Consider the following 12,299-nt stretch of genomic DNA (forward strand, 5'->3'; position numbering starts at 1 on the left):
CAGTTATTATTGACAGTAAACACAGGTTTTTCCAGCTGATAGAAAGCTTAAACGACATTTTCTAGTTTGTTTTCCCCTTGATTTTCCTGGCTGCCTGAGCATAGTTAGGGCCCTGAGATGTTGATATGTATGTGCTGCCAGCAGTGTCGGGGTATCCCTTACTGTTCAGTCTCCTGCTGCAGAGGCGTAAAGAGAGCTAGAGGCCCTGACTTTGAAGTGACTTGAAATGACAATTTTCATGGAGTCTGAGGGGCTTGGGCCAGGTTGCCTTGCAGCTATTGGCCATTGGCAAGGGTTCATATCAGTAATTTTAGTGGATTGTCAGTACATGGAGGAGAGAGTACCTACTTTTTTGCAGCATCCAGGCCTGATGGACAGATTTTTAGGGAACAGGTATCAGGTACTGCCCAGGCAATTAAGAAGTCCTGATTGGGCATGAAATCTTAGTAACCTGGAGTGGTCTTCTTGTAGAGATCACACAGTACCCCAGTAATGTATGGGCCAACACCGGGTCGGAACGTAAAAATCTGTCTGTTCTGTAAACAGTTTGATGACTAGAGTATTTCGGGTACTCTGATTGGTTTTAGGGATCAGAGCTTAGTTTAAGTAGTCTCTTGCTCTTTTTTTTTTTTAAGATTTATTTGTTTTTATGTGTATGAATACAGTAGCTGTACAGATGGCCGTGAGCCATCATGTGACTGCTGGGAATTGAACTCAGGACCTCTGCCCACTCTGGCCCCACTCACTCCAGCGAAATATACTGTAGCTGTCTTCAGATCGCACCAGAAGAGGGTATCTGATCTCATTACGGGTGGTTGTGAGCCACCGTGTGGTTGCTGAGATTTAAACTCAGGACCCTCTGTAGAGCAGTCGATGCTCTTACCCACTGAGCCATCTCGCCAGCCTGTCTCTTGCTCTTAAATAGCCCAAGTCTAACAGGAGAACCTTGCAGAGCAAATTAGCACCAAGTTGGGAAGGAAAACTATAGAGGGATCCGAAGTGAGTGACAGGACAAGTGTGAGGTCAGCAGAGAGCGTGCCAGCCAGCAGTGGGGTGCTAGGTGAAGGACTGCACAGCGCAGCTTGGAGGAGTCAGGGCATCCGCATCTGAAAGTGCAGTAGCGTTTGTTCCGTGGCTGTGGCTATGGCCATGGCCATGCAGTGAGAGAAGATAGGAGGAGCTTGTCTGGGCTCACTACAGTCTCTGTCTTCTTAGCCATCTTATTTCGAGGTTCACTGTTCAGCATATGAACATCTGACTCTGCCCTCTGTCTCCCCTGCAGGAGTTCTGGGTCATGAACACCTCAATCCAGAGCACAATCATTCTTCTTATTGAGCAGATTGTGGTGGCTCTTGGAGGTGAATTTAAGCTCTATCTGCCCCAGCTGATCCCACACATGCTACGGGTCTTCATGCATGACAACAGCCAAGGCCGCATTGTCTCCATCAAGGTGAGCAGCTGGGATCTAGAGAGGTTCCTGGTTGCCTCAGAGTCCATGGATGATAACTGAGCTTTGAGACCCTGTTCTGGGTGGCTTGCTGATGTGTGGTCCCAGGAACATGGTCACCTAGCACTGGGCAGTTTCTTTCCAGAATATTCACAGCCTTCTCTTGATTATCTTTCTATTTTGTCTCCTTTAATGGATTGGTCTTGGTAAAGGTTCATCTCAAGCCAGCTTTATTATCTAGCACCTGGTATACATCGGCTGAAAGAAAGCAAAGTAGCATGTGCTCAACATAAAATAAGGGGAAGGGGCACCAAAAAGGATGGAGTCCAGCCAGGCCATGGTGCACACCCTTAATCCCTGCACTCAGGATGTGGAGGCAGGGCTTGAGGACAGCCGTGGGGACAACTCTGTTTAAAATAATTTTCTTGTGTAGGCCAGAGTTGCTCGACAAAGCTCTTCAGCATCCCTGCAGAACTTTGAATTTTCCGTATACTGCCCAGCCATGTCCCAGGCACTTGGTGCCTTTCTGTATTGTTCACCACCAGGCTCTTGCTCTCACTCTTGCAGCTATTAGCAGCGATCCAGCTGTTTGGCGCCAACCTGGATGACTATCTGCACTTGTTGTTACCTCCGATTGTGAAATTGTTTGATGCCCCTGAAGTTCCACTGCCATCGAGAAAGTAAGTACCCTATTTTGCCGTCTTTGTAGGTTTTTTTTTTTCATCTCTCATTATTTTAGTTCAGAAATGTTCCATATTATGGAGATCTTATTGCTGCCCTCCTGGTATGTATATTTTGGATTCATATCACTCACAGGACCTCACAGCCATTCCTTCCCATTCCTCTCTGTTGTTAAGGTAGCCTTCAGTTTGCTCTTGTTGCAGGGCAGCATTGGAGACAGTGGACCGCCTGACAGAGTCCCTAGATTTCACTGACTATGCCTCCCGCATCATTCACCCGATTGTTCGTACGCTAGACCAGAGCCCAGAGCTGCGCTCCACAGCCATGGATACACTGTCTTCACTTGTCTTTCAACTGGGGAAGAAGGTAAGAGAAGACCCCTGAATGGACCCATGATTTCTTACCTTAGTTGGGAACTTGAGACCATTTCTAGTTGTTAGTACATAGTATGGGTCTCAGCCACTATTGGAGAATATGAATGATTCCAGTTTTGATTGTTCTTCTTCCTTAGCTCAGCAGTGTTAATCAGAGCGCCGGGTGGGTGAAGTGTAGCTCTAGAGACGACACTGGAGAAATAGCTGGGATGGAACTCAGTAGGTAGTGTGCTTACCTAGGTAGTCCGGGAAGCCCTGGGCTCTGTCCCCAGGACTGCATAAAATGGGATGTCGTGGCACTTGGTGAGGTACAAGCAGGAGGGTTAGGAATTCGAGAACACCTTCAGCTACAACCTGAGACATAGGAGACTCTGTCTGGGGAAGAAAATGTTTTAATTTTTTTTCAAGAGGAAAAGAGAAAAGCAAATCTTGTTCTTATAGAACATACACTCTAGGGAGTAAAGTGAGCGAGCCCTCCACACACTCTGAGCGTGCTGAGTGGAAGTGGAGAGAAATGGCGTTCACTCGGGTAGATGGGAAACTTTTCTGATGAGCTGTTAAACAGAGAGAGGCCTGACTTCAGGAGCCCCAGCTCCAGAGTGTTACCTGGAGACGCTTAGCACCACATAAACAGGGTGAGGTAGGCAGGAAGAGGTCATGGCACAGCTGGAGAGCAGGATAGCCCGAAAAGTAATGTGGGAGTACTTACTGATAGCTAAGGCTAGGTAGGGAGAGACTAAAGTGTGACCTTGACATGGGAGTACTTACTAATAGCTAAGGTCTGAGAGGTCGGACAGGGTTAGGTAGGGAGAGACTAAAGTGTGACCTTGACATGGGAGTACTTACTGATAGCTAAGGTCTGAGAGGTTGGACAGGGTTAGGTAGGGAGAGACTAAAGTGTGACCTTGAGATAAGCACCATCAGCGTCCTTGTTCCTGGAAGCTTGTTGGGAATGCAGAAGCTTGGGCTCAGGCTGAGGACTTCGGAACGTGGTGGGCTGTACGATGAGCCTCTGGGTACCAGTGTCCACCAACAAGTGAAGTCACTGTGGGCAGCATCATGGTGACTTCGTCTTTTATGCTAAGCAAGACTAGAAGGCCTGGAAGACTACAAGAAAAATAGAACTGATAATATTTTAAAATGATGGTTGTCAGTGATGTATTCTGAATGGACTGCAGAGAAAGAGATCTCTGGGCATTGAGGAAAGCCAGTGGAAGGCAACGGGGAATAATACCTGGAGTGGGAAAAGCAGTTCTAGGACTCTTAGAACTGCCACTTACAGGGAAGTGGCTGTCCAGGGCACAGTAGTGCTCTGTCATCTGCTCTCAGAATAAGAGTTTCTGCTCTCTTACTCCCTCCTGTTGTAGTACCAAATCTTCATTCCAATGGTGAATAAAGTCCTAGTGCGACACCGGATCAACCACCAGCGCTACGATGTGCTTATCTGCAGAATCGTCAAGGTGAGAGGGCACCTTTTGCTCTGAGCTCTTCAGCGTCTTTCCTTCTTGGCATTTTGTCATAGCAAAGGGCGGGCCACGTCTAGCTTTCCAGCCCTAGCTGGACGGACAGACATGCTGGAGAAGAAGGATTTTTCAGCACTGGAGGCTGTGTGGTTTCTCTGTATGGTTTCTGTTGAAGCATCTCACTTCTGCCCATGTGGCTGAAAAGTAGCCATCCACATAGCACAGAACTAATGAGTCTGGCCTCAGTCCAGTTAGATTTTATTGGTAGACACTGAAATTTGAGTTTCTCACAATTTTCATGAATTATAAAGGGTTAAATTTTATTTTGACTACTTAAGATTGAGATAAACTATTTTTAGTTCTTAGGCTGTATGAAAACAGGTAGCAAGCTATGTGCCATTGGTGCCCTAAATAGCCCATGGTTTATTTGTGCTCAGTTTGCCTTTGTCTGGCTTTTTTATGACTTATCCATTGAAGGTTTGTCAGTGATCCCAGCAGGGAGTTCAGACACCATGATTATTTTGTGTATAGGTGCAATGTGTACTGCTTGTTGAAATCCTGGCTCTTGCAGGAAGGAGTCTCCTGGGGTTTGTGCATGTTTTATAAGCTAGGATCATGTATAGAGGTGCGGGTGTTTTCAGTGCATCTCTGCTTGCAGGGGTACACACTTGCTGATGAGGAGGAAGACCCTTTGATTTACCAGCATCGAATGCTAAGGAGCAGCCAGGGAGATGCCCTGGCCAGTGGACCAGTGGAGACAGGCCCCATGAAGAAACTGCATGTCAGCACCATCAACCTCCAAAAGGCAGGTGCACTGTTCACAGGAGGCTTGGGAAGCAGGGCTCGGTGTTTTGTTTTGTTTTGTTTTTTCTCTAATTCAAAACATTCACCTCTTACCACCTTGAATTCACACTAGCTCAGCACCATATTTGTGTTGCTTTTTTGGGGGTTTTTTTTGTTTGTTTGTTTGTTTGTTTTTTTGTTTTGTTTTTCAAAACAGGGTTTCTCTGTGTAGCCCTGGCTGTCCTGGAACTCACTCTGTAGACCAGGCTGGCCTCGAACTCAGAAATCTGCCTGCCTCTGCCTCCCCAGTGCTGGGAAGGGGTGCTTTTTTGCTTACTTCATTTTCTTTCATTGCTGTTGCTCTGTGACAGGGTCACACTTTGCAGCTCTGGCTAGTCCTGAACTCACTACATACTCTAGGCAACCTTAAACTTGTAGCCATCCTCCTGCCCCATCCTCCCAGTTGGTAGCATTACAGGTATGTGCTGCCTGCCAGAACATCAGATACTTTGTGATTACTGCTTTTTGTAGCACAGATTGGCCTCTAAATCATGTTCCTCCTGCCTCTACCTGCTACATGCTGGGATTACAGGCAGGAGCCATTTTTAATTTATCGAATTTACTCCTTTTGTGTGTGTTTGCACATGCATGCCTGATCAGAAGAAAGCTTTAGATCCCCTACAAGTGGACTTAACGATGGTGGTGAACCACTATGTGGGTGGGAACTGAACCCAGATCTTCAGCAAGAGCAGCAAGTGCTCTTAACTGCTGAGCCATCTCTTCAGCCCCAATCAGCTGGAATTTTTTTTAAGATTTTTTTTTTTTTATGTTTATGAGTACACTATAGCTGTATAGATGGCTGTGACCCATCATGTGTGTGGCTGCTGGGAATTGAACTCAGGACCTCTGCCAGCCCCACTCGCTCTGACCCCACTTGTAATTTTTTTTTTTAATGTAGAAAATAAAGTATCTTTTGTTTTTGCTCAGAACTTCAGTAGTAGGACATAAATTAATTAATTAATTAATTAATTAATTAATTAACTTTTAAAAAGTGCTCTCATGAGAACCAAGCTGGTGTCTCAGTTTCTTTTCCTGCTGCTGTAGTAAAAGACTCCCACAGAAGCAACCTGAGAGTTCCAACAGAACATAGTCCATAATGACAGGGACAACACAGCAGTGGGAGCAGGAGGCTGGCTGGTCACATTGCATCTGTACTCAGGAAGCAGAGGCAGAACAAGAAGTGGGCCTGAGCTATAAAAATGCAGGGTCCTCACCTAGTAACTCACTTTCTCATAAAAGTTCTGTAACTTCGAAAACAGCATCAGCAGCTGGGAAGCCAGGGGAATCTGTGGGAGGCATTTTGTAGTCAAACCATAGAAGCTGGGAAGCCCCGATTAGCATAAACCAGACGTGGGCTGTTTATAGCAGTGGTTTTTACTCTTCTCCCTCTCATTAGGCTTCCTAATTTTTAGGGGTCTTATTAAAATATTTACTGTGATGTGAAATATCTGAGGTCATGGGAGATAACTATATCTGTACCAAGCTCCCAAGTATTGTCTGATCCTTCTGTCCATGGACCACACTTTGAATATCTAACTTTTAGAACCTTGCTACTAAGTACTGAATTGTCTCTGCTGACCTGGAATGTAGCTAGCTAGCTTTTTGCCTGTCTGACACATTTTGCTCATCTCTTTGAGGTAGGCCGCCTGGATCCAGTTATAAGAAGCCCGACGCTTAGTGTTCTGGCTGAGTGGCCAGGTTGGGATTCCATACATCGTTCAGGCTTCAAAGAACAACAGCATGCACACAGAACACTAGGGCAGCACTGCTAAAGTTCATTACGCTCACCAGCAAGTCCTCAAGGCGCTCTGAAATGGAAGCAGGCATGTGCACTTTATAAATAAAGACACAGTCACAGGGTATTAAGTTCCAAAGATCAGAGAGCCAAAAGTTACATAGCTGAGATTTAAATTCAAGCCTTTGAGTTCCTGGGTGTGGCTTTGGCCTCCAGATCTTGATGTTCCCACTTACCTACCCAAGCTGTACCTGGAATACTTTGTGGGGCCAGGGATGGAACCTAGGGTCTCACACATGAGGTTCTTGGCCACTAAGCCATACCTCAGCTCCACAGAACCCACTTGCTGCCTGGAGAGGTCAGTGCTTTAAGGAAAGCTTCTGGTCCACTGGTTGAGCCTGACAGTTTTCCTCTCTCTGTGAGTTACTTTTCTGCCAGACACATTGTGCTGTGTAACTGGTCTTTGCTTCTCTGTGGGATTCTTCTTTTTCCCATTCTTTATCTCCCCAGTTTCACGGCTACCACTAGATAGGAGAGAAAGGAGGATGAGGCAGGGGAGACAGAGAGACAGAGATCTGTGATCTAATTTCTTTCTTCTTGTTTCTTTGAGCTCAATTACAAACTGCAACCAAGCCCACTTAGTGGGGCTGTAGCATCTATACACCCTCTGAAAAATTCCCAAATGTCACACAATGGCAAAACCTATCTGCAGCTGGCAAAACCACACCTCTTCTAGAGCATGAGTCAAATCATAGTCAGTTGCTACAAAGCAACTCCATATCCCACACCTGGGATTAAACAAAAACATATTCTTACAATATTTTTGTCTTGTTTTTAAAGAAACCAAATTCCAGAATTCTTACTATAGTGTCCGGTGCCCAGTGCCCAGCTCACTTCTGCACTGCGGGTGGCCCTTAGGCTTCATTGAAGGTGCTCTGAATGTGACAAACCTGTTCACATTGGTTCTGTAGAGTCCAACACCAACGGGTGGCCTTTTCTACACTGTGCTGTGTTCCAGAGGCCACCACTTTTGCTTTATCTATTTTAATTAAATGTCACTCTTTTGTTTATGTTATGGAGGAACTTTATCATTATAGGTATGAATTTACAAATCAGAGCAGAATCGTGGTGGCATAGCTTGCCATGGTTGCACTTTGCCCCTAGTTCTTAAATTTGATGGTTTCTCATTGTCACCTATGGTGTCACAGGCCTGGGGAGCTGCCAGAAGGGTTTCCAAGGATGACTGGCTGGAGTGGCTGAGGCGCTTGAGTCTGGAGCTGCTGAAGGATTCCTCATCGCCCTCCCTGCGCTCGTGCTGGGCCCTGGCACAGGCCTACAACCCCATGGCCAGGTGTGGATGGCACCCCAGAGCTCCTGCCTAGCTCCCTTCCCTTTTTTCAAGCCCCCCAATCCTGCAGTGGACATTTATTGTTTATAGTGAGGCATAAAATGGTAATTTAATTAATGGACAGCCATTTTTATTAGCAGACAGCAGAAGCAAGGCATTTTATGTCAGTTTTATCAGCTGGTTTGCTGTGTAGATTAAGCAGTAGTCATGGGCTCCAAGATTACAACTTTGATCATGATTTGCTTCCTCTAATTTATCTCAAGGTGTTTGTTTGTGTGTTTAGTATTTAAAACACCATGTCTAAAAGTTATGTCTCTGTGGTGTAGGCTCATACATGTCTAGCTGATGCTCTATGTCACCCTTCTACCCAGGTCACCTCTGAGCACAATGCCATCCCCAGAGAAACTGTGGCCATTTATTAATATCTTAGTCCCAAATTTAAACACTGGAGGTCCATTGTCACCTCTGGATAGATAAGGAAAGCTTATTTTTCATTTAAACTAGAATTGTCAGTCTGATTAGAATTTCAGATTTTAAGTGGTTTTCTTTTTTTCCTACCAAATTCCAAAATTATACTCATTGCTCTAACTTAACTTTGAAATGTGTAATGGCAATTGAAGAAGCATCAAGTTTTAAATCCATCACTGCAGGGACATGTTATATTTTCCTCTCCTCTCCCACCACAGGCCACAGTGCCTAGGAAAGTGTAGTGGAAGATAGGGCTAGGGGGTGGGAGGATCCATCCATGACACTGTGGATTCCCTGTTGGTGGCAGTCTTGGAAATAGCCCTTTCCATGACGCTGTGGATTCCATGTTGGTGGCAGTCTTGGAAATAGCCCTTTCCATGACGCTGTGGATTCCATGTTGGTGGCAGTCTTGGAAATAGCCCTTTTTCTGTTGGAGACTGGCCAGAAGCCTTACATGCCTTCGTGTGGATTTTCTGCGGGTTCTTTGATCGTGTTGTCTTCTCTCTCTTATGCAGTCATCAGTGAAATGTTCTGAATATGTTTGGATATCAGTAGCAGATGCTGCCTTGGCCATTTTTGATCTTAAGAATTTGGACATTGTCCAGGAAATGTTCCAAGGATCACATAAGGACTGCTACTTCCTCAGTCTGTTCACTTAGAAGTTCTCTTTTTGTTCGTCCCAATGAAGAGAAACAAGGCAGAAACTGCCAGGAAACATCACTGTGAAGACAAGTTAGTTTGCGAGTTCTCTTCCCCACCTTGTTCTCGCACAGCTCCTTATATATCATCTCTGCACCTGCCCTAAGAGAGAGTTGTCATTGCTAGGCGTGATGATGCAGGCCTAAAAATCACAGCAGTTGGGAGGTTGAAGCAGGAGAATTGCTGTGAGTTTAAAACCAGTCTTGGCTATGGTGTGAGACCTTGCTCAAACAAACAAAAAGATTAATAGTCAGTAGGTACACGTGGCTCTTTTAATTTAGAGTCCCTCCCTTGTTCACCACAGGTCAGGGATTTAGAGCTCCCTCCCTTGTTCACCACAGGTCAGGGATTTAGAGCTCCCTCCCTTGTTCACCACAGGTCAGGGATTTAGAGCTCCCTCCCTTGTTCACCACAGGTCAGGGATTTAGTGACCAGCAGTTACTCTGCCTCTTGAGGAAGGTAACATCCAACAAATTCTGTCAGGTAGCAAACTGCAGTGCCAGAGACGGGTTGATGATGCTTGTGGCACCAGGCAGAGGTTCATCCTTCTCCATTCCCTGTGCTTCCAGGGATCTCTTCAATGCTGCGTTTGTGTCCTGCTGGTCTGAACTGAATGAAGACCAACAGGATGAGCTCATCAGGAGCATTGAGTTGGCTCTCACTTCTCAAGACATTGCCGAAGTCACACAAACCCTCTTGAACTTGGCTGAGTTCATGGAACACAGTGACAAGGTGAGACTCTGCCCCCATTGCCCCGTGATAGGAAACTGGCTGGCAGAAGGGGAAGTGACCACGCAGCCTACTCTTGTGTGTGCCCCATTTACTGCATTTCTGTGCTTTACTCTGTAGGGCCCTCTGCCACTGAGAGATGATAATGGCATTGTGCTACTGGGTGAGAGAGCTGCCAAGTGCAGAGCATATGCCAAAGCACTGCACTACAAAGAACTGGAGTTCCAGAAAGGGCCCACGCCTGCCATACTTGAGTCCCTCATCAGGTAGGCCATGGACACTTGTTATCCTCTCCCACTGCGTTTCCCCGTTGACTGGAGTCAGGTGGAGAACTCAGCTGTGTGAACCCTACCCCCCAGTCTGGCTGGCACATTAAATCCATGGTACAGATGGCTGTCACATCTATCAGTCCTCACCACCTCTACTCCATTGTGTCTCAGCCTGTGCTTTCCTGTCCTGATTTCCTGTGAAATCAGTGGAAAGCAGCCTTGGAAGACACATGGGTAACTAAGTTAGGCGATGTTTCTGAGCAGGATTAGGGCACCCTGGTTCCTGGCTTTGGGCAGGGTCAGGTCTGCAGACCACGTCTTTAAGTGCCTCCTCTTCCTCCTTTGGAGTTCTGAGTATAAAGAGTAAAGTCTGAGATGCGGTGATCTTTTCCTTGATTTCTCTGATTGTTCCCTCCTCTCCTAAGATGGTTTTTAAGTCTTCTGGGTATGGAAAGGGAAGGTGTTTAATAAATTTTATACTGTTAGAAATTACAAGCAGCCGGAAACATTAGCCTCAGCTCCTAGAGAACTGCTCACTTCCCCTACTGAGTCTAGAGAGTGTTAACTGAATTCTAATCATCTCCATGGAGATACTAACATGGCTCATCATCTAACTGCAGGTAGCTCAGGAAAAACCAACAGCTAATAAGTTGCTGGACAGGCAGACAGAGCCTGCTGAGCAGAGTGCTGCAGAAGCCGAGCCCAGAGCTCATTCTCCCTTAGCAGGGTCCAAAAGGTCGAAATGGAATCCTTCTTCTGCCTGGATCCACCGACACAGAGAAGGATGATTTCTGAAGTGCCTTGTGGGGACAGTCACAGATGTGCCATCCCTTGAGGATGCCTCAGGGGAGGGAACACAGTCTTGTGTTTCTCCCTTGCACAGCTTCATGTAATAGCTGACAGAAACTAGGGCAGCTAATTGGACGTATTAGTTCACAGTCAAGCCATTTGGCCTGTTGGGTCCTTGCTGACTTTTCTGAGACCTATTTGAAACTCCCCATCCCACCCTGGGCGTTTTCTCATATATTGACAGTCAAAGAAACATTGAAGCTAATGCGGTTTTTAGCAGAAAGATAGAATAGAATAAGAATAGAATAGTTGAAAATGATCATAATTCCCTTCAAATAGATTGTTGGTTTGATGTGATACATTTTGTTTTTTAATTGTAAATTCAGTTCTTAGGGAACCATGTCCTTTAAGCTACTCAAGCCTGTTCAGCTGATGATGCACTGTGCCCTCCTTTCTGCCCCTTAGTTGGCCTCCTGAGCCTCCCAGTTTCTGCCTTTGCCTTCACCTGCAGCTTTCCCTCCCAATGACAGTCGAGTGGTACTACAGTGCCATCTTTACTAGGGAAAGTTGTTTTATTGCTTCTGGAAGTTGTTGGATCTTTTTTTGGTTATTTAATTTCTTCCTACATAGCACAGAATGAACTTAAAATGCTCCTGCCTGAATTGTATGATTATAGACATGACTCCATACCCAGCTTGCTGAGAAAGCTGTAAGGAAAAGCCTTGGGCAAAGCTGCTGTTGGGAAGCTGCCCCAGTTTCCCCCAGAGTTATAGATGAGAGGTCTCTGGCTCCTCTATGGGTCCTGGCACTTTGAGTTGTATGCTAACTGTGTGCTCTTGAGGAAGTGCCTCTCCAGTCACTGCACCTGCCCCTGTGTCCAGCAGGCTGAAGGTGCCTGGCCCGTTGTGACTGCTAACCCCCCTCCCCCACATACATAGGTTGATATTTGTTTCCTACTCGTATTCCTGTTAATTTACCTATGCTCAGAGCTTACAGTGATACATACACTTACTTTAACCAGCTCGTTCTGGTTTCTTGGTTTTGTTTTTAAAAAACAAATTGCCTTTTTAGCCAGATGTGCTGCTGTACACCTGTAATCTCAGTACTCAAGAGGCTGATGTGGGAGATTTTCTGCTTTGTTTCGGTCTGTTTCCTGTGTGTTGGGTTTCTTACCAATCTGAGGGCAAATTAAATCCTACATGTAATCTCCAAGCTGGGTCACTATTGAGAGGATATAAGCACTTGAAGCTCACATAGATGAGGGAGTGTAATCACTTCCCAGGGGAACAGTGGACTAGAAGGAATTGGATTCTAGGAAGCATATCATAACAGCCGTGGGACTCTCGTTAGTTATCCAGTGCGTGAGAGCAGAGTCTGTTAGTCTGCCTTTTGTGGTGGAGGTGGTGGTGGTGGTGATGGTGGAGGTGGTGATGGTGGTGGTGGTGGTGGTGGAG

At 46.0% G+C, this 12,299-nt stretch overlaps 1 protein-coding gene across 3 annotated transcripts in view; it reads left to right on the forward strand.

Moving 5' to 3' along the window:
• Mtor (mechanistic target of rapamycin kinase) overlaps nucleotides 1-12,299 on the forward strand; it is a 118,927-nt gene that overhangs the window by 37,605 nt on the left and 69,023 nt on the right. For all 3 annotated transcript variants that reach the window (XM_031379457.1, XM_031379459.1, XM_031379458.1), the window contains exons 21-28: nucleotides 1,283-1,450; nucleotides 2,015-2,127; nucleotides 2,332-2,494; nucleotides 3,870-3,962; nucleotides 4,624-4,770; nucleotides 7,752-7,894; nucleotides 9,628-9,790; nucleotides 9,908-10,053. In XM_031379457.1, coding sequence (XP_031235317.1) covers nucleotides 1,283-1,450; nucleotides 2,015-2,127; nucleotides 2,332-2,494; nucleotides 3,870-3,962; nucleotides 4,624-4,770; nucleotides 7,752-7,894; nucleotides 9,628-9,790; nucleotides 9,908-10,053 — 1,136 coding nt within the window. The remainder of the gene's footprint in view (nucleotides 1-1,282; nucleotides 1,451-2,014; nucleotides 2,128-2,331; nucleotides 2,495-3,869; nucleotides 3,963-4,623; nucleotides 4,771-7,751; nucleotides 7,895-9,627; nucleotides 9,791-9,907; nucleotides 10,054-12,299) is intronic.

This window comes from Mastomys coucha, unplaced genomic scaffold (assembly GCF_008632895.1).
Source record: "Mastomys coucha isolate ucsf_1 unplaced genomic scaffold, UCSF_Mcou_1 pScaffold18, whole genome shotgun sequence".
Classification (NCBI taxonomy): domain Eukaryota; kingdom Metazoa; phylum Chordata; class Mammalia; order Rodentia; family Muridae; genus Mastomys; species Mastomys coucha.